The sequence below is a fragment of the Somniosus microcephalus genome, chromosome 22, assembly GCF_052327205.1.
Source record: "Somniosus microcephalus isolate GS21.2 chromosome 22, FLI_Smic_1.0, whole genome shotgun sequence".
In the NCBI taxonomy this organism is placed as follows: Eukaryota; Metazoa; Chordata; class Chondrichthyes; order Squaliformes; family Somniosidae; genus Somniosus; species Somniosus microcephalus.
In genome coordinates, this window is record NC_141008.1 from 23,842,359 (window position 1) to 23,865,094 (window position 22,736).

At 45.5% G+C, this 22,736-nt stretch overlaps 1 protein-coding gene across 5 annotated transcripts in view; it reads left to right on the top strand.

Moving 5' to 3' along the window:
• The window catches only part of hip1 (huntingtin interacting protein 1), a 279,248-nt gene that overhangs the window by 192,898 nt on the left and 63,614 nt on the right, over positions 1-22,736 (top strand). For all 5 annotated transcript variants that reach the window (XR_015073207.1, XM_085964331.1, XM_085964332.1 and 2 more), the window contains 3 exons: positions 3,352-3,495; positions 10,388-10,485; positions 14,236-14,308. Coding sequence is in view for 4 of the 5 variants with exons in the window: in XM_085964331.1 (XP_085820457.1) it covers positions 3,352-3,495; positions 10,388-10,485; positions 14,236-14,308 (315 nt within the window). In the remaining variant the exon portion in view is untranslated. The remainder of the gene's footprint in view (positions 1-3,351; positions 3,496-10,387; positions 10,486-14,235; positions 14,309-22,736) is intronic.

Here is a 22,736-nt window from a genome sequence, read left to right on the forward strand (position 1 = left end):
CCCATCATTTCTTCACTCTGATTCGGTTGCACATATCTTGCACTGGGGTTGGCAGTGATGTGATTGTACCAGATAGGGGACTTTTAAAGTCAGTAAAAAAAAATGCGAATGAGCCTGATTAATGCATAACTGGCAGCATCTGCATTCTCATGATGTCTGCATTCTGGAGGTTGCCAGTTCTGGTGTTCCCATAGCCGTTGAGGGACTCTTGTTTACACAGCCTGTTGCAGACTCCCTAGGGTTCTAATTTGCAGAAAAGTCCCATTGGACGGCAGGGCACGTGCTCTCTCCGAAAAAGGAGTTGAAAGTTAGAGTAACTGGGGAAGATGGCTGTAAATGAGATTTGGCAGTACCACGCTAACTGAGTCGTCATATTTATATATAAGCAAATCATTTGCAGTAGAGCAGCTACAACAACACTCCCTATGGGCATTACGGATAGCATTAGCCAAACGTTTGGAGCTATCTACAAGAGCCATCCTTAATGCAGAGCCCAGAGCAGCAACGCTGATATTTTATCCCATGGTTTAGAGTTTGAGTTCACTGTGAATTTCCAAACCAAATCCTGGAACAACTATCCAAGGGAAAGGGATCAAATTAAAACCAATTAGGAAGGTTCCAAAAGTCACCATGGCCTGAAAGCTATCCTTGACATGGATTCTAAGACCCAAGCCGGTTGAGCTGACAGCCAGACACCGCTCTTCCCGGGGGGTGGATAACAAGGGGCCAGGCAAAGGAGCATCAGCTGCTGGCTTTGCGTCCTCCACCTCCCAGTCCTGGCCGTTTAAGCAAGTACAACCTTGTCTCATCTGTTTTTGATTTGTTCTTGGGGTGTGGGTGACACTGGTAAGGCTGCGTTTATTGCCCGTGCCAAGATGCCCTGAGAAGGCATTGGTGCTCCCATGATGGTGTTGGGTAGGAAACGCCAGCATGTTGACCTAGCAACAGTGAAGAAACAGTGACTTAGAGGTGATGGCGTTCCCAATGCTGCTTTTGTCCTTCTCAACCAATTATATAGCATCTTCAATGTAGAAAAAATATCCCCAAATACATCAGAGATGTAATCAGAAAAAAATGGATACCACACCAAAGGAGTAGATACTAGATGGGGTAACCAAAAGCTAGATCAAAGAGGTGTTTTTTGAGGAGGGCTTTAAAGGGAGGTGAAGATGCAGAGAAGTTTAGGAAGGGAATTGCAAAGCATGGGGCTAGGTTGCTAAAGAAAGAAAGAAAGACTTGCATTTATATAGCGTATTTCATGACCACCGGACATCTTAAAGCGCTTTACAGCCAATGAAGTACTTTTTGGAGTGTTGTTACTGTTGTAATGTAGGATACGCAGCAGCCAATATGCGCACAGCAAGCTTCCACAAACAGCAATGTGATGATGACCAGATAATCTGTTTTTTTGTTATGTTGATTGAGGGATAAATATTGGCCAGGATACCGGGGGTAACTCCCCTGCTCTTCTTTGAAATAATGCCACGGAATCGTTCACGTCCACCTGAACGAGCAGACGGGGCCTTGGTTTAAGGCACGGCCACCAATGATGGGGCAAAGGGAGGTGAGGATGCACAAGAGGCTAGTCAGAGGAACAGAGTATGGTGGGGGTGGGGTTGTTGGGCTAGAGAATGTTACTGGTATAGGAAGGGGTAAGGCCATGCAAGGATTTAAACACTAGGATGAGAATTCTACATTTGTGGTATTGGGGGACCGGGAACCAATGTAGGTCAGCGAGGATAGGTGTGATGAGCGAGTTGGACTTGGTGCGAGACAGAATACTGGCAGCAGAGTTTTGGATCAGCTAAAGTTTGTGGAGAATGAAGGATGGGAGATCAGCCAAGAGAGTATTAGAATAGTCAAGTCAGGAAGTGACGAGCATAGATGTGGGTTTCAGCAGCAGATGGGCTGAGGTGGAGGAAGAGACGGGCAATATCATGGAGGTGAAAGTCGTTGTTCTTTGTGTCGGAGAGGATATGGGATCAGAAGCTAAGCTTGAGATCAAATCTAATGCCGAGGTAGCGAGCAGTTTGGTTCTACATGAGACGGTGGGTACGGAATTTGCGATGGGCCGAAGATGGTGGCCTCAGTCCTCCCAGTGTTTAACTCGAGGAAATTACAGCTCCTCTGACACTGGGTGTTTGACAAACAGTCCGACGACACAGGCAGTGGAAGGGTCGAAACAGGTGGTGGAGAGTTGGAGCTGGCTGTCATCAGTGGAAACTGACCCCGTGTCTGCAGGTGATGCCGCCAAGGGGCAGCATGTAGATAGGGAAGAGGAGCAAGAATAGCTCCCTGGGCAACTTTGGAGGTAATGGTGAGGGGCTGGGCAGAAAAGCCATTGCTGGAGATGCTCTGGCTATGATTGATAGGTAAGAATGGAACTAAATGAGGGCAGTCACACTGAGCTGGACAAGGGAGGAGAGGCTTTGGAGGAGGATGGTGTGGTTGAATGTGTCCGCAGTTGCAGAGAGCTCGAGGAGGACAGGGAGGGATAAAGCACCACCGTCTCAGTAGATGTCATTTGTGACTTTGGTTGGGACCGTTTCAGTGCTGTGGCAGGGACAGAAACCTCATTGGAGAGATTCAAACAGGGAATTTCAGGAAAGATGGGCATGGATTGGGACAATATGGTCAAGGACCTGGGAGAGGAGAGGAAAGGGAAGTTGGAGAGGAGATGGAGGTAATGCGGGGAGGTAGGGGGGAATAGGTGCTGCCAAAGTAACTTGGAGTTGCATCAATTACATGGATAAGAATGATTATCAGGGAGATCAATGGGTGCCACTTCACAGGAACTCCCCAAATTTCATAACACTGAATCTTTCAGCACAGGCAGATTTTGTGTAGACCAGGTTGAACTTTCTGAAGTAATGAGGAAACCATAGCTGGTGTAGGTAATTAACATTCGTCACCTCAAATTGTTCCAGCTCTTATCAGTGCAATTCACGTGGACGCAGTGGGAAGATTTCACACATCCACCGCTATTAGTTACTGAAATCTCAGCAATAAATTTGTTGCACCAAGTCACCCTGAAGTCGGTCAAATTCGCCAATATACCACCATTCTCGTTCTTTTAATCAATATGCAGTTAAATACTGAATCATATTGGCCTAGAAATTGCTGTGGGTGATGTTAGTGGCAGATGCTTACCATCTTAGTATGACTTTCCTTTCTCTATTCTCTCTGTAAAATACCTGAAAAGGGGAAGAAAGAAATTAATGTTTTGGGTGTAGGCTGAAAGGTCTACATCCAAAGCAATTAACCTGTCTGCTCTTTTCCAATGTTTATGGACCGACTGTGTACTTTCAGCATTTTAAAATTTAGTATTAATTATTAATTGTTTCCTTGCAGAATGCTCCTAACTTCCTGCGAGCCTCAGCACTGTCGGAGCACGTCAGCCCTGTTGTGGTGATCCCTGTCGAGTCCACCTCCCCCGACAGCGAGCCAGTTGTGGAAACGGACGATCTGGTCGAGATGGACTCATCGTCCCAACAGGTACGGGAAGTGGTGTTTAATGAGGACTTGTGTGTAGCAAGGAGACTAAATACAGACTCTGCTATAGCCAACCTGACATTGTAGTTCTCCGCATCAGCTTTATCACAGAGCCAAGATGTTCTCGTAGTTCGTCTCATTGGCTGACTGAGCAAATGTATTGGGTGGCGTACAGGCCAATCTTCAGGAGCAGAGGGGAGAAAATTGGAGAGGAAACTTGAAACAAAACTGTTTCTGGAAATCCAATTACATTCACAGGAAGGGAGCCAGCCAGACAGATTCAGTTTGGCTGAGCTTTGTGATGATCCAGTTACTGTCAAAATGGCTGCTTTCAGCAAATCAGATGAGTTTGTGAGGAAGAAAAATTATTTTGCATTTTTTTCTTTTTTTCAGGAGTATTCAAGTAAATTTTTGCTGTTTTGCTTTCGGCTCCTAAATTACAGTAGTCTGGTTTGAGAGGGCGGGTGCATGGCTTGTTCTCGACTGCAATCAGTGCACCTAGTAAGTGGGTGGTAGGAGATGCCACAGACTACCCTCTGATTTCCTCATCTCTTCCTGAAGTCAATGCAATCTCCATTCGACACCTTCCTATTCAGTGAAACTCTGACAGGGAATTAAGCAGCCCTCCATTCTGCCCAAGATCTCTCTGCTCTCTTCCTAACCCCCATGTGAATGAAACAGATCCATTAATAGCTCTACAACTCCCGATTCCCTTCTTGACCGGCATTGATCCAGTTCCTTTTTAAAGGTATCAGTTGACCCAGAGTTTGTTTTTTCTGGTAATCATAACCACCATTCTGTAGGGATCTCTTATCTTGCTTGGGGCTTGTGACCTTGATAATCATATCATCGAGTTCTGTGTTTACTGACTGGGGGATACATACCTTGCATTATTAGTATTGCCAACTCTCATGATTCCATCGCGACAGATGCGATTTCAGAATGAAATGAAGCATCATTCGCGACCTGGAGATGGAACGCCTAAATCTTGCAATTTTTTGGGGAGATGCACATGCGCAAAATACCCCCCCGCCAATTTGTACATGCATGAAAAATACGCTGTCGTTTCTTTACTACATAACTGACCTGGACGCAGAAACCAATTGTAAACTTGCTAAATGTGCAGACGACACTGAAATAAGAGTTAGGAAAGAGAATGCAGAGAAGGATATGCAAGTTAGGAAACTAGATAGATGAATGGAAAATGGAATTTAATACGGGCGACTTTCGAGTATTAAATGGAAAAATTGAGAAATGCCAGTATACAATGAAGGAAATAGAATTAGCCTATGAAGACTTGGATAGGTACCTGGGAGTACCTGTCAGACAATGTAGATTAAAATAGCAAGTGGAATATTGATATATATGGCCATCATAATAGAGTAAATGAACAGAGGTTATGCTTAGACTTTATGATGCACCAGTGAAACCACATTTGGAGCACTGGGTATAATTTTGGTCAGAATCCTTCAGATACAGGGGAAAAACAAGAATGATCCCAAGTGTAAAGCTTTGAGGAAAAGTGAAGAGGCTTGGGCTCTTCTATGTAGAGAAAAGGTGGTAAAGGAAGAACATCTCGGAGGTCCAGAAAATATTTTATGGTATAGATAAGGCAAACTCAGAATATTATTTCAAGGTAAAACAGTAGGATTAAGGGACATTGGCCCAGAAATTCGGGTCAAGGGCTTCCCGCGGGTGTAAGCCCCCGACCTGCACTTAGCTTGCGCGCCGGCCGTTGAGCTGTGGGCCCCCGTGGAATTCCGATCCTGGGCCGCCTCCAACTGCCGGCGCGCAGTGCTTGCGTATCCCAGGGGCGCAGTTAGTTCGATGCGTCCCCTGGGATCACGTTGGCCATGGGGAGCCAATCGGAGCAGGGAATGCTTCATTCATAAGTTTGACAGGAAGGGCTGTCAAACTTATAAATACTACAAGCCTCAAAACATCACTAAATCTTCAATACATTTTTTTAAAAATCACATTTTTTAAATAAACTATAAATGACATGAAATAACTATTTTAAACAATAATTTAAATTTTTGAAAAAAATAATTTTATTTTCTAACGGGGCCAAAAATAAACTTACCTTTCTTTAACGTATTTAAAAATAATAAACCTGTGGAAAAAATGTTTTAATTTTAATTAATTCACCGCTTACCTTGTAAAAAGCAGGCCTTGCGACTGCTTTTTATATGTGTAATTTCTGGAGACTTACCCTCCCGGGAAAACCGTAAGTTCGATGCGCACGCGCAGCCTCTCCTGCGCACGCGTTCGACCTCTGAACCCCTTCGTTCAGGGGAACGGAAGTGCCGGTTTCCTGCGCATGCGCAGTGCATGCAGGAAACCGGCACTTCCATTGGGCTTACGGGTGAGTACCCCGTGCGTACTCGCCCGTGGAGACCCGAATTTCCAGGCCATGAAATTAGTGAAAAGTAAATTAAAAACCTATCAGACTATTTCTTCTCAAAGGATACTAAGCATTTGGAATAATCTACCAGGTAAGTCAGACATTGTGTTCAAGAAGCACAAATTGCAACTGTTAATAAAAGCCAAACCCAACGTATCAAAGCTATGTTTAGTGAATGGAGCAGGAAAGCTAGTAGCATACCAAGTGAGGTTCAGGAAACAATGTGCCTATTATAACACAGCGTAAAACGTGCAGATATACTGCTGTAAGATACAATGATGTAAAATAAGCCAGCCACTGGGATGCTTGCAGAAAGGTTACAGTTTATAAAATTGAAGATCTGCTCTTCTGTTAAACGCTCAATGAAACTATTTGTCATAGATGTGAATTAACTTGACAAGTCATTTGCAATTAAAGATTTTTTCCTCATTAAACTGCTGGCTGAGACTCTAGGGGAATCAAGGGATGAGGATAGTGCGGGAAGATGGAGTTGAGGTTGAAGATCAGCCATGATCTTATTGAATGGCGGAGCAGGCTCGAAGGGCCGACTCCTGCTCCTATTTCTTATATGTCAATAATCGGTTTGTGACGCCGATTGCACTTCCTGCCCTGGAGCAAAGGTCACGGAATGAGCTTCCTGTCTGGGAGTAAAGGTCAGCAAGGGGTCGGGAATGGGGAAAAATAGCAACTCGTGCTTTCTATACCAAATCTCATGATTTTTAAGAGTTTGTCTCCTGATTTATGAGGTGGTGGAGTTGGCAAAACTGCATTATACTGAAGAACTGTATCATGTTTCCTTTGTCAACTTTTCTGCATTGAAAATAACTTTAGTCACCTGTGTTTTGCACAGCTTACTCAGTTAAGGCCCGGAATCATCCTGGTCACTCTCCTTGGAACTCTTTCCAATGTATCTGTATGCTTTTCGAGCGAGGGCAGCCAATGCATTACACTGCAAAATTGGTCTCTCCTTTGATCTATAAAATGTCAGCATTACTTGTTCTGACTTATAATCCAATGCCCCAGTGCCTGATTTATTGCACATCGGCTCGATAACCCTTAGGGTGACCAGTGATAACATCCAGATCCTTTTCCTCATCATCTCCTCTTAATGGACAGCTTTAAAATAGAACCCTTTTTAAAAAAAAAATTATGGTATTGCTGTATATATTTGGCTTTAAAGGGGTTAATTTGCAAGACATCTTTTCTCAACGCTCCAGGGTTCTTATCGCAGCAGTGGTGATTTACAAAGGGGGTGATCTCGAGCATTTCATGGCATGGTGATTGAGTGGTTTCGGGGGGGGGTGGGGGAGGGCACCTGAGCTGTCTGCACTGAAATTGGTTGTTTATGCAACCTTCTGTAGCTATGAGACAAATGGGAAAGCCACAGGCGTCGGTCAGTAGGCTATCGACTGAGGCTTTGCCCATTCAATGTTGATAGCCTGCCATTCAACAATGAAACCTATGCGATTTTCTCTCAGTTCTAAAGGTGAGTACAATTTGGATTCCTGATTTCCACCCCCCCCCCCCCAAAGTCTTAATGAGTTTGGTTTTCTTTCTCTGAGAAACCAATATGGTAGAGTAAATCTGAGGGTTGTGTAATGGAAAGAGAAGGCCAGTTAGCTTGGGGATAGCTAGCTTGAAAGTGAGCTTTTGCCTCTGGTATCTATATAGTTGTGTCTTTGTGTTATCTTGTCATAGAATGACGAGTGTAGTGAAGTGACTTAAACTCCTTGTGAAAACTGTATTCCTTTCTTTCATGTATTTTACATAAAATGAACCAGAATTTGGATGCGATCATTTAACATTCTAAAGGTATCTAACTAATGTGAAGTAAATCAGGATTTATGTTACGATCCCTGGGTTACGATGTTTTTAGCTAGATATTGGGCAGTTTGTATTGTGGATGGAACAGCTTGTGGCTTGTAATAGGGAAGATGATGTCCTGGGGCAGATATTGGATTTATAATGGGAAGGGAAGTAGATTGTTGCAGATGTTGAATTATAATGGAGAGGGGTGAAACCTAGACAAAGTTAGCGTAGAGTTGAGAGGAAGAGTTCTGTGACAGCTGTATGGTTTGTAATGAGGAAAGTACCCTTCCCTTTTCTTTAACAGGGATTAAACGTTGAATAGAATGTGCAGTCAAAAAGAAACTTGTGAAATTGTGAACAATTTTTTTTTCTTCCTCTTTGAATCTTTTCTCATTGTGCAGTAGAAAGGATTAATGTATAGGAGCGGCACTAAGATGGAGAGGTGGAATTGTTACCATGGTGATAATTGCCTTCTCTCTGAGTGGCTTTACACCCTGCTTTGCTGAAGAAGTTTGAAGGATTATTAGCTGCAGCCGTTAAGGGAGCCGTGCTTTCATCTGGACCAGTAATCTTTAGTATTCTGTGCGTAGCTGCTCCAGGAGGGCTTTGCAGAGCTTGTGTGTCTGAGTCGTGACTGCAGAACTTTGCAACATTATTTCACGAGAGTAACTCCCACTGTTTCCTTTCTGTAGAAAGCCAAAGAATCGTGTGCAAATACAGGTTCTGCATGAAAATTCTATCCGTCACCTGCTCTCTCCAAGTCAGTTGTTAGACTGGCCTTCGACACCATGGCCCAGATTCTGCCATCGGTTTTGTTTTAATGTCAGCGTTAAAATAACGATTGGAAAATCCAGGCTCACGACCTTGCTGTCGTACTATTCCGTATGTCCGCTCGCACAGTTGTCTTGCCCACTTCCACCATGCAGTCTCGCAATCTTCATTTTGGCCTTTCATGTGTATTTTTGTTTACCAGCCGGGATCCATTTTATCACCTTCTTCTGTGGGAATTGGTCTTCAGCTGTACTGCAGGCTTGCTGCTCCCTTCGTAACCATTCCACTGTTGGATGTTCTTCAACTCCTAGCAGAACTGCTCTTTTTCATTTCTCCTGTGGTGACTTCAGCTGCATAGCTCCTAAGCTCTGTAATTCCCTCCCTAAATCTCTCTGCCTCTCTATCTCTCTCTCTCTCTCCCTTTTAAGATGCTTCATAAAATCAACCTTTTGACCAAGATTTTGGTCACTTGTCCTTGTGTCTCCTTATGTGACTCGGTGTCAGTTTGATTACCTGCCTGTGAAGCGCCTTGGGAGATTTTACTAAGTTAAAGGTGCTATATAAATGCAAGTTGTTGAGGTGATCACTCCCAGTTAATGACCAGTGTCCTCTGGCATGATCATTGTTATTGCTTACCCTAAACAGATTGCCACCATCTGCTTTTCATACTTTTTTATACATGCTCTATTTATGTGAGCTGTATTTCTCCCTTCGATTTGTTGCTGGCAAAATAATATCTGGGTTTTCTGTCACCTTCGGGCTGCACCATGCATTGCCTTGAAAAAGGGGCTGAATTGGCTCGTGCAGTGCGCACTGTGAATCCGAGCCTACAGACAGGCTCGTGCAGTGCGCACTGTGAAACCGAGCCTACAGACAGGCTCGTGCAGTGCGCACTGTGAAACCGAGCCTACAGACAGGCTCGTGCAGTGCGCACTGTGAAACCGAGCCTACAGACAGGCTCGTGCAGTGCGCACTGTGAAACCGAGCCTACAGACAGACAACAAACGCCTTGGTTCAGTTCCCAGTATGTGCTGAGCTTGCTGATCGCGGACAGTGCAGCAGAAGAGGTCTAAATTTGTCTAAACACCCCTAGGCTAGAGAGGGAAACCCATACAGCCGGGGTTCCCGCTCCAACCCGTACAGCCGGGGTTCCCGCTCCCACCCATGCAGCCGGGGTGCCCACTCCCACCCATACAGCCGGGGTGCCCACTCCCACCCATACAGCCCGCTCCCACCCATACAGCCGGGGTGCCCGCTCCCACCCATACAGCCGGGGTGCCCGCTCCCACCCATACAGCCGGGGTGCCCGCTCCCACCCATACAGCCGGGGTGCCCGCTCCCACCCATACAGCCGGGGTGCCCGCTCCAACGATGACCCCTGTTAGAAAGTATGTATGTGAACATATGATCAGGCTAAGCTGTGGTGCCCTCGGGGCTGAACACATTTACTGACGCTCACTGTTCAGGCCTACACATGAGAATGGTTACTTGGTTGAGTAACTGGGACCTCAAACTGTACCCCAGCGTGAGTCAGTGGCTTCACCAAAAGAGGGGCGATATTTCTGAGGGGAGGTGGGTATAAATATTATATTCAGAGACAAAATTCCGTGGTACGGTTTTGCTGGGAATTTCCTTAGCTTTCTTTACTCCAACTTCTCCATCCCATTTCCTCGTCTCTCCTAGGATTATCAGCATGGTATTCCAGTCTTCATATTTCAAATTCTGGGTCACTGAGGCAGACAGCTGAACTGCCTCCCTCCCATCCTTAGTTTATCTTTGTGCTGTGTGCTTGAGAAAGGGGGGTGGTGGTGGAGCTTTGCACCTTTCAACTGGGGTCTGCACACAAACTGACATCTTGTGCACTGCACTTGCATTGTTACTTTTAACAACTTTTAACCCTCTTCCTTGCAGAGTTTATTTGATAATAAATTTGATGACCTCTTTGGAAGTACTGGGCCCACTGACCCATTCAATTTTAACAGCCAGAATGGAATGTCTAAGGATGAAAGGTAAGGAATATTGATCGAATGAAAATCTTGGACTAAATCTTACTTAATAATTGATGATAAGGTAGCTCCCGTGTGTTGCCCAATTGGCAGTGTGTGGGCCCCATGTGGCGAGTGTTCCTGGTCTTCATATACTGCCAGGCAGAGGGCAGGTGAATGGCAATATTGCAGAAGCAATTCTAGCCTTGGTCCGAAGATATTTCATTCTCTTGCCACACATAAATGAAGCTAAGTGAACAAGTGACCTGCTCCAAACCTCGGCCGCTAGCATTTTGGTTTTAATGTGACCTCTGATTTTAGGCGAGTTTCACATTCTTGAGCTTTACTCTCATGACTTAAGATGTTATGGGCTGCTTCATGGAACAATAGTTCAGTAACTCGCACCCAGTCAAGTGTCAAATGGGCAACTCTTCAACAAAAGTCCATAGAAAGGACCCAAGATGTTCAAGTTGGGAAGCCTGTCTGTGTAATTCTGCTACTAGATAGCACTGGTTCAATACAAATCAATAGCTTTGATAGCAAGCTAAAGAAATTAAGGACTGAACATCTCCATCAGCTTTTCTTCAATTCCGCCTCCTTGATCCAATATCAAACACCTAACAATGGTTGAATGGAGCCCTGGTATCCGAATCCTGGTTCCAGTGATGTGTCCAACAGGGACGATTTCCTCTTGGTGCTAATAGTAGTGATGAGAGAATGTGCACTTAACAAAAAAAGTGATTGCTGGAGTTCGCCACTGATGAACAATCAGTGTACTAAGGCACTTCCCTCCATGAAGTTAAGGAGCAGTTAGAACATGACATTCAGAATCACTCCAGGAATGAATCAATACTCATGGCTGTTTTTCACTCTAGATCAGACCTCCCATTGATTAGGGGTAGGATGGGGAAGTCATCCAAAGACTCACTGCATCGACCAGTCCTTTATCACGTGGCGCTTGGGCTTATCGTTGAACCTGCTATTGCTTTCTGGGAGATTGTAATGTTGATCTGCACCGTTTTAATATATCCTTTAAAAGTAAATCAGCAAATGAAGATATATTGAAGTTTCCCAATTGTTCATTGGTACATGGTAATCCCTAAATGTGGTGGGAAAATGTTTTAGAACAGGAAAAGAAATCTTTAAAAAAATCCTGTCCTATTTCCCACTGTGATTGATTGCACTGATCATTTTGTTACTGTCATTTCCATTGGGGTCAAGGTGAAGGGTTCAGTGGTGCAGTCTTCTGTGAGCTAGATTCTGTAAAGGTGCTCAGACTGAATAGCCAAGGGTAATCCCATATATACAAACAGTCAGCAACTCATCCAAATGTAGGTTAGGAAACGAGGACAATCCAAGACAGAAAAAGATCATTGCAGTCACTCTAGCCAATCCCAAGTTGGACATTCATTGGAACAACCAAAGAAATGGGCATCGACTTCATTATTTCTCTTTGCATTCCTGATGTTTATTTCCTCACTCCTGTCACTATAGCTGTAACTCTAATACAAGGGGAAGTAGGTTGAATGAAATGTCCTGGAATGGTTTGCTAAAATATCTGCTGTATTACCAGTCGACAGTCCCAATTGCATTGTACTAATCACTATGAATAGCATTTGCTGTATAAACTCTGATGTAATGCCAGCCTTCACCTTTGCCACGTTGTTTCTGATCCCTTCTGTTTCCCCCATCTTCCAAACTGCTTTTCCCTTATCACCACCGAAACCCCCACTCCAGCTAGCACACACTACAGTCCAATCTGTTTATAAATTGCAATGCATATTCTCTCCCATTTTTTGTTTCTCTATCTGCTTGCAGGATCTGTACATCTCTCCCTCTCTGCATTGTGTCTCTGCCACATTCTCGCAGCCCTGGCCAAAATAAATGGTCACAGACAAAGGGGTCGATTTTCCTGAAGCTGTCGGGAAGAAGGCGGGACTACAACTTTCGGGTTTTAGACCCGCCTACTTCGACGTCCGGCCAATCCGCGCAATTTTCCCTTGATTGACCTTGTTGAGCCCGCCCAGCGGGCTCAGCAGGCCAATTAAGGGCCACCCAGCAACAGGTGATGTCACAGACTGCAATTTCATCTGTCAAGAGTTGTTGATGGCTACAGGAAGAAAGGCTGTTAAGGTAAGTACAGGTAAGTAAAAGTTCTTTACACACTTTAGACACACCAAACACACTTACCTTTGCACTCATGCACCCATCACTCACCTGAGCACCGACATCGCGACCCCTCCAACCTGACGGCCCGCCTGCTCTAACCTGGCGTGGTTTGGAGCCGTTGGGAATCCCACACGAAACCCCTCAAAATAGGGATTAGGCAAAAAATTGCCTGTTAACTACCTGTTAACAGGCAGTTAATTGGCACTAATCCCTTCCCGCCTGGTTTTGGCGGGTCCCAGTGCGGGGCGGTACCCGCCGCCCCTGAAACTTGCGCGGGGAGGGGTTTTGGACGGGATGGTGTCGTGACCCCCAAATTCGGGATTTCCCCCTCTTTTCCCCCCCCCCCCCCCACACACACACACACGCCTGAAACCCCGCCTGACGGCTCCAGGAAAATCAACCCCAAAGTCTTGTGAGAAAACATGCTTTGTGTCCTGGCACTATGCAAATTTCATGCACAGAACACCTTTGATCTTTTCACCATTACCTTATTGATCAGCATGCCATCATCCACAGGAATAAATTTGCTGGGTAGAAATTCCCACAGACACATGCAGCACAAACTGAATATCTTAATGGGCCACTGTTTTAACATCAAAACCTGCAACTATGACATTTTCAACAACCAAATGAAATCTTCTGTGCAGTAAACTGCAAATTTTTAACTTCATTTTATTTTTGTTCTCAAAACAGAATTACTAGTGCTCATTGAAGTCTAGTCGACAGCACTCCCAGTGTCACACTTGGTGAGTGCGCTGCCCTGTGTGACACTGAGCCATACAGATCAGGAAGGTCCAGGTTCGCTCCCCAATCTATACCAAGTTAGCTAATCCCAGCAGAGATGGAGCCTGCCATTGGCCTCAGTGCCCTTCGGTTAGAGGGGAAAGTTGAGCCAGGCTTCCAGCTCCTGATTGCTATACGGTGACTCCTGCAGGAAAGTGAGAGATTTTCGGGTACGGTTCAGTCAAATAGTTTGCCGACATTAATGTCCAGGCTCACACATGAAGGATGGTGATGTCCCAGTGGACAGATGGTGCCATGCATCCTGTGCTCAGCACGAGTCGGTGCTTCCAGAAGGGAGGGAGGGGAAAGCTCTAATTAAAAAGTTAGCTAAAGAAATATCTAAATTTGTTCTGTGGCAATAGACTGGTCCTTGTCGACACTCACCATACTTCATTTGGTGGCTTCCTAATTACAGGAAACTTTTTTTTATCCGGCACCGACGGGACCGATGTGGTGCCGGTCCATCAAAAATTCCGGATAACCGAGAGCTATAGTAAAAGATACGGAGAGCTGAGAGCTCCGTATAAAGCAACAAACCCTGTTGCTTAGCAACAGGTGCAGAACAATGGCCACAAGTTCCAAGCGTCTCTGTAGCTTAGCAACAGCTGCAGCCACACCCAATTGCACAGCAACAGATCGAGGAAGGCAAATAATATGAAGTAAAACTTACCTGAACCTACTCCTGAATTTTGCCGGTTAACTGAGATTTCCGGTTATTTAGGTGCCGGTAAATCGAGAGTTTCCTGTACTGTCAATTGGTCCACAGGGGTTTCCGTCATTGTTGTACAATTGCTCTCATAGATTAAATGTGTTTCTTCCCAGGGATAAGCTGATTGAACAACTCTACAGGGAGATTGCGGCACTGAAGGACGAGATGGCGAGTTTTAAATTAGAGGTAGGCTGTCCGCTTACCACTCTCTCATATCTGTATCCTAGAATCGAGAGAACTGCTTCATTTTGGCTCTCGGCCAACTGTTGCTACTGACAAAAATAGTTCTGGTAAAAATGACTCCAATGAAAGTCACAAATGACATTTTCTGAGACTGTGAACATGGTGCATTTTCCCTCCTTGTCCTTCTTGACCTCTCTGCAGCCTTTGTCATGGTCGACCATACCGTGCTTTTCCAACACGTCTCCTCCATTATCCAGCTCAGTGGGATTATCCTTGCTGGATTCCACTCTTGCCTATCCGATTGTAACTAGAGCATTTCCAACACTGGCTTCTCTTCCCAACTACACATTGTTTCCTCTGGAATCCACCCCCCCCCCCCCCCCCAATGATCTATCCTTGGCCCCCTCCTCTTCCTCATCTACATGCTGCTCCTCGGTGACATTACCACATGTAGGCTGACAACACACAGCTCTACCTCTCCACCACGTCTCTCGACCCTATCGACTGCCTGTGTGTTGGCAAACTGTTTTTCGGACATCCTTTGCAATTTCCTCTAGTTAAACATTGGGAAGACCAAGGCCATTGTCTTCGGACTTGGCTATTGCCATTGATTCCAACCCCCTCCCCAGCCATTGTCTCAGGTTGAATCAGCCTATTGGCAACTTTGGAGCCTATTCAACCCGAGGTCTCCATTACAAAGACCATTTACTTTCACTTGGGTAACTTCACGCAGCTCTGTCCTTGCCTCAGCCCAACTGCTGCTAAAACGTTGGTCTCCTCCAGACTTGACTATTCCAAAGCTCTCCTGGCCGGCCTTCCATCCTTCACGCTGTGTAAACTCAGCTTATCTAAAACTCTGCTGCCTGTAATCCATCCCATTTATCAAGCACTCCTGTGCTTGCTGATCAACCTTGGCTCCCGGTCCCCCAATACCTCCAATTTAAAGTTCTCCTCCTTGTGTTTATATCCCTTCATGGCCTTACCCCATCTCCAGCCCTGCAGCACCCCCCACAACTCGTCATCTCCCACAATTTGCCCCATCATTGGTAGCTGTGGTTGCAGCTGTCTAGCCCATTGGAATTCCCTCCTTAAAACTCTCCCACTCCTTTAAGACCTGCGTTAAATCCCACTTCCCCAACTAATATCACCTCCTTTGGCTCGACGTCTATTTGTATGTGTTTGCACATCTGTGAAGTACCTTGCGATATTTCTCTGTCAAAGGTGCTATAATAAATGGAAGTTGTTGATAATTAAGTAGCCACTCAGCCTCTCATCACTAATGGGCTGCTCAGAATATTGGCGCTATTAATAAGAATGTCAGTGCTTTTAATTTTGCTCTCCACCCAAAATCAACATTCTGAATGTAACGGGCCTTAGCTGTTTAAAGTGCTGGTGAGGTCTGAGCAACACTGAAGTCATTGACTTATCTTCGGCATCCTTTTACAGTGAATCAATAATGGCATTAGCAGTTAATATGCTGGATAGTGCAGATTAATGATCCAACTGAGGCACTTGCTGTTAAGTCTGTGTGTCCCAGTTAAGCTTATTATAAATCACTGGACACAGACGACAAGAATAACTTTAACAGGTCTTTACTATTCAGAGGTCAGGGCTGAACTGCCCAGCAAATCCCGACACAACACTTATATACCGGTGTGGTCACCACCGGTATTACAGTATACAGCAGCCAAGAGAAAGTAGTACATCTCTTAAGGTAGTTCTCTTAAGGTGGAACAGGTTACATACACCACAATCCTCCCTTTTTAGCTTAACAGTTATATCCCCATTTAACATAACATATATATATACAACTTCATGCAAAACAGTTCAAAGATTCAGTCTCTGAGGAGGCCTCCTGATTCGAGTTGGATAACGCCTTTCAGGGGTCTCTGATTCTCGTTGCTGGGTTGACTCATCTAGTTGGTCTCTTATGGATTGGACATCATCATCAGGTACATTCACTTCTGAGGTAGATGCTTCAGGTTCACTAACTTCTTCCACGGTTGTCTCTGCCGTAACCATAGGTTCGACCCTTGTTCTCGATTCTACCAGTTGGTCAGCATGACGCCGTATTACATTTTCACCAATATCTACCGTGTACATCAGGGGTCCTTGTCTGGCCCGAATTGTTCCAGATTGCCATTTCTCGTTTTTATAGTCCCGGGCTAACACTGGTTGTCCTATTTCGAAACTCCGAGTGGTCTTGTTATTTATATGCTGGAACTGTTTGTTTTCAACTTCCCTCCGCACATTTGGTTTTAACAAGTCCAACCTGGACCGCAACCTCCTGTTATAGAACAGAACATCATGGCAGGACTTTGGTTTGTCACTGCATGAGTGGCGTTTCGATATGCCAGTAGGAATTTGTCCACCTTTTGTTGTAGTGGGATCTGATCTTCGCTCATGGCCTTTATTGCTTTTTTGAACGTTTGTACAAATCCCCCGGCCAACCCGTTTGTAGCCGGATGATATGGGGCAGAGGTATGATGTTTCACCCCATTCTTCATGAATTTCTGGAATTCTTCTAACACGAACTGCGGTCCGTTGTCTGAACATATTTGTTCTGGCAATCCATTTCTTGCAAATATCGTTCTTAGCACCGCGATCGTCTTTTCCGAGGTAGTGGTAGTCATCTTAATCACTTCTGGCCATTTAGAATGTGCGTCCACCGCAATTAAAAACATGGAGTCCATGAATGGACCAGCAAAGTCAATATGTACACGTTGCCATGGGGTTGAAGGCCATTCCCATGGATGCAGCGGTGCAATCGGAGGTGCATTTTGCACTTTTTGGCACCCTGAGCAGCTTTTCGTCAGCTCCTCTATCTGTTGGTCGATACCCGGCCACCACACATAAGCCCTAGCAAGGCTTTTCATCTTGACTCCCCCCAGATGACCTTCATGCAGTTCCTTTAGAACTCTCTCTCTTAACTTAGGAGGAATAATCACCCTTGTTCCATACATCAGTGTTCCTTGACAGACGGACAGCTGGTCTCGTCTTGCTGAGAATGCCGGTAACAGTGGATCACCATGTGCTGGCCATCCCTTCACTGTCACTTCGTAGACCCGGGACAGTGTCGGGTCGTTCCTGGTTCCTCTTTCAATACTTGCATTGGTGACTGGTAAACATTCGTTGATGGTCGAGTGAAATAACTCAACAGGGTCAACCGTCGGTGCCTCCTCCTCTGTAGGTAGTGGCAGGCGCGACAGCCCATCAGCATTACCATGCTGCTTTGTACCTTTGAATTCAATCTGATATTGATGTGCCCCTAGGAAAAGGGACCATCTCTGGGGTCTCTGTGCTGTCATCACCGAAACACCCTTCTTAGGGTTAAAAATGGATACCAACGGCTGGTGGTCTGTCAGAAGCGTAAACTTTTGGCCCTGCAGGTAATGATTAAACTTCTTTACTCCCCACACAAGGCTGAGAGCCTCCCTATCTATCTGAGCATAGTTGCGCTCAGCGGAGGTCAATGATCTGGATGCGAACGCAACTGGCCTCTCCAGGCCATTTGCCAACTTGTGTGAGAGTACTGCCCCAATACCATATGGAGAAGCATCACAAGCCAAACGAATAGGCAGTGTTGGGTTGAAGTGAGCCAACACTTCCTCTGAGGTGATCAATGCCTTGCTTTTGCGAAAGGCCCTCTTACAGTCCTCGCTCCACTTCCATGGTACTCCCTTCTGCAAAAGAGCGTTCAGCGGGTGCAGCACCGTGGATAAATTTGGCAGAAACTTATAGTAATAGTTAATCAACCCTAGGAACGACCTCAACTGGGATACATTATCCGGAGCGGGAGCCTTCACAACAGCTTCGATCTTGTCAGGAGACTTATGAAGCCCCTCCTGGTCAATGACATGACCACAGTACGAGACCCGCTTCTGAAAGAACTCACATTTCTGGCGATTAACTCGAAGTCCATATTCTTTCAATCTGGTGAGCACCAGTTCCAAATTTGCAAGGTGTTCCTCGTCATCATCTCCTGTAATCAGAGTATCGTCCAGGTAACATTGTGTGCCTGGAATTCCCTGTAATACCTGCTCCATGGCTCTCTGCCAAATTGCTGGAGCCGATGCCACTCCAAAAACCAGTCTATTATACCGGTACAAGCCTCTATGCGTGTTGATCGTGAGATACTGGCGTGACTCTTCCTCAACTTCCATCTGTAAGTACGCCTGCGCCAGGTCTATCTTGGTGAAGTGTTTCCCGCCAGACAACGAAGCGAAGATATCCTCAATCCGCGGAAGCGGATACTGCACCGTGTGAAGCACCGGATTAACAGTGATCTTGAAATCTCCACAGATGCGAACCTTCCCCGGTTCCCCCGGCTTGTTGCTCGATGAACGCTTCATGACGGGAACAATGGGCGTGGCCCGCTCACTCCAGTCTACCTTAGACAGTACTCCTGAACGTTCTAGCCCTTCCAGCTCAGCTTCCACAGCAGGTCGTATCGCATAAGGCTTTGAAAAATTTCGGGTTTGCATGTTCTTCAACCTTGATGTTTGCCGTAATTCCTCTGTGTTCCCAGTACCTGTTGGAACACCTCTTTAGCATCGTCCAATATTCTGGACAATCGTTTAGGTTTGACATCTTTTTTACCGGAATCTACCGTTAGTGCTTTTAAGGAATGCCAGTCCATATTTATTTTCCTAATCTACTCCCGTCCCAGTAGTGGTGGACCTCCCTCAGGTAGCACATATAAGTCCATTCCTCGGCTTTCTTTGCCCTTGTGGACCACCTTTACCTCTATCTTCCCGATGGGGTATACTCTTTGCCCCGTGTATGTTTTCAATACAATCTCCGTATCCCGTAGGGGAATATGTGGGAATAACCTTTTGTAATCTTATTCATGACCGTCAATGCCGATCCAGTGTCCAATTCCATCTTCACTTGGACTCCTGCTATCTGAAGTGTGACCCAAATTGTTTGGAGGTCTGCTTCCTTACCAACATTGTGTACTCTTAGACTACCCAGTTCATTACTGCTGGAGTCTGAATCTGACTTCTGTTCGTTCGAACTGTTCTCTGTCACCTTGTGTACCTTTCTGTACTTTTCCTGCGGTGACTTTTTGTTGCTGGTCTTCTTTCCTGACCGGCATACTTTAGCTATGTGACCAAGCCTGCCACATTTTCTGCATTCCTGATTTTTGAACCAGCACTGGTTCTGATCGTGCGTTGTCTTTCCACAACGATAACATTTTACTGTACCCAAGACCATTTGATTGGTGCTGAATTCCGGTGACCGTAGCTGCATTTCCGCCGTGCCTCTCGCTGCGGCTTTGTGCGATGCTGCAATAGTGACAGCTTTATCAAGCGTAAGATCATTCTCCTCAAGCAGTTGCTTTTGTGTTCCTTCTTTTAACAATCCACACACAAATTTATCTCTCAGCGCATCTGCTAGTCCTGTTCCAAACTGACAGTGCTTTGCTAGCTTACGCAGTTCAATTAAAAATTCAGCGTTGCTTTCGTCTTTCAGCTGCGTTCTTCTGTAAAATTTAAATCGTTCCGCTATCATCAGCGGCGTGGGGTTTAAATGATTTTTCAGGATAGTAACAATATTCGCAAAAGTCTGATCCACCGGTTTATTTGGTGATAGAAGGTGCTTCAATAGCCCGTATGTCTTCGCACCCATTGAGCTTAATAAGGTTAGTGCTTTCTCATCATCTGGTACCTTATTTGCTTTACAATAAACTTCCATGCGTTCTACATACGTGGTCCAATCTTCGATATCGCTATCAAAGGTATTAATGTTCCCATGTTTAGGCATCCTTGCAAGTTTTTTAAATTTTTCTTTTTCTCAAAATAGCGGCTTCCCGCGCTTGTCTTCTTCCCCCGCCTACTAAAATGGCGGCTTCCCGCGCTTGGCGGTCTTTCCCGCGCTCGTCTTCTTCCCCCGCCGACTACAATGGCGGATTCCCGCGTTTGCCTTCTTCCCCCGCTGGCTGCAATGGCGATTGCCGTGCTGCTGCCGTTCTCGCCTCCCCAGCGGTTCTCAATTCCCCGACGCTGCTTTGCCTCGCAGCCCCGCTTGCAGCCCGGTCCTTTACACTGGCTGCGTTTGAGTTCTCCGTGGCTCTCGTGCCTTAAGCTGCCCCAGTCGCTGCGCCTCTCGGCCTCGATTGCAGCCCGGCCCTTTTTACCGGCCGTGGTCGAGTTCTCCGCCCTTTTTCCTCCGTTTTCCCTCCCCCACTCCACAGTCAACGCGGCCGACTTTCTGCTCGTGTCGCTGATCGGCTTACCCACCACCGTGGTAGAAGGGATGATCACTGCCTGTCGCTGATGGAGGGCTTCGTGGTCAGAATTTTCTTTTTAACCCGGGTTCTCGATGCCTCCCGTGCGATGGTGCTCAGCAGGATGATGAGGGCGGATGCCTCTTCTCGACGCCCGTTCTGAGGACGAAGCTGCCTTGGATGTAAAACTGCCGCACGGTAAGATCGGACTCGTCGCCACTGTTAAGTCTGTGTGTCCCAGTTAAGCTTATTATAAATCACTGGACACAGACCACAAGAATAACTTTAATAGGTCTTTACTATTCGGAGGTCAGGGCTGAACTGCCCAGCAAATCCCTACACAACACTTATATACCGGTGTGGTCACCACCGGTGTTACAGTATACAGCAGCCAAGAGAAAGTAGTACATCTCTTAAGGTAGTTCTCTTAAGGTGGAACAGGTTACATACACCACACTTGCCATTCAACAACTGCCACTAAAATGATCATTGTCAGCAAGCTGCACAGGTCACTGTAAACGATTGTGACAACATAGTATCAGACGCATTCTGGTTTTAGACTGCAGATTTTGATCAGTGCAAATCACTGATCACCGCAAGCAGTGATGATTTGAACATGATTCCACTGTACAGCTGACTGCATATACTTGACTGACGACCAAAAACAAATGAAAGGAATCTGACAAAAAATGGACATGCAATGCAGACAAATAGCAATTAGACAGGCTGTCCAACTTAATCTTTACCAAATGAAGTCGCCATTTCCCATTACCGTCGAATCTTACAGCACAGTAGGAGGCCATTTGGCCCATCATGCCTGTAAAAGAGCTAACCAATTAGTCCCATTCCCCTGCTCTTTCCCCATAGCCCTGCAAATGTCTCCCCTTCAAGTATTTATCCAATTCCCTTTTGAAAATTGCCATTGAATCTGCTTCCACCGCTCTTTCAGGCAGCGCATTCCAGATCACAACAATCACTGCGTAAAAAACATTCTCCTCGTCTCACCTCTGACCCTTTTGCCAGTTACCTTAAATATGTGTCCTCTGGTTACCAGTCCTTCTGCCAGTGGAAACAGGTCCTCCTTAATTACTGTATCAAAACCCTTCATGATTTTAAATGCCTCTGTTAAATCTCCCCTTAACCTTTTCTGCTCTAAGGTGAACAACCCCAGCTTCTCGAGTCTCTCCACGTAACTGATTTGTTCCTCTTGCATTCCTGGGCCTGGGAAACTGCAGCCAGAACTGGACATTACTCGTCTGACCAGAGCACACTACAGTTTGGTCCCTACTTCCTCCGGCTTGTATTCTGCTGTTTTGGCCATGTAGTTCTGCTGTCTGTTGATTGCAGCCCTGTTGGAAATGCCTTTCATCTCATTGCTCTCTGTGGGACCTTGCTTTGGGCAAGTTGGCTGCTACATTTGCCTGTGGAACAACAGTGACTGCAATTTGAAGTAATTCTTTGTTTGGGAACCGTTTTGGAACATTTCTGAGATCTGAAAAAGCGTTACTTAAATGAAAGGTTTTTCTTTCTATCTAAACAACCTTGTAACCAATTTAAGAAAGAAAAATCGCGTAAAAGAATAACTCTGTTTACAAGGCCAGCAAGGATATCCATTATGTGAAGTTGAATGGATATCGCTGAAAGGAATTCATCTGCTTGACAGACTCCACACATTGACGCCTGTAATGTGTGTTTCTAGTATGACATCTCCATTTCCCCCACCTGCTGCCCTCATTGCCAATGCAGTGCTAATTTCAGCTAAATAATACAGTTTTGTGCTGAGACTTGGTGAACCAAGAGCTGGCTTGAGATTGTTTCAAGCACATTTTGTTTTCTTTTAAAACATAAATGAACCTATGTACAGAGAGGGCTCTGTTGGTTCCTGGAAGCTGCTGTAATCAGTCAGGTTGACTGCCTCCCACTATAATGATGTCATTAGGATTTCAGTACAGTTTTCATACCGTGTCCACTTGAACTGTGGAAAGCTTTCAGCAGTACAATTATAGGGTTTGTCTATCCAAACATGGGCTACGTCTGGAGAGAGCATTTTGAGCCCAAAGGCTAGAAATTATTGTGTAAATAATCGTGGTCAATTATTTTTATGACGTTCCTCTGTCTACTATTTTAATAGACCCATTAACCATTCAATACAAGCCAGTTAGTGGCTCTGTTAAGTTTTCTTCTTCTTGGGCAGTCCCTCGG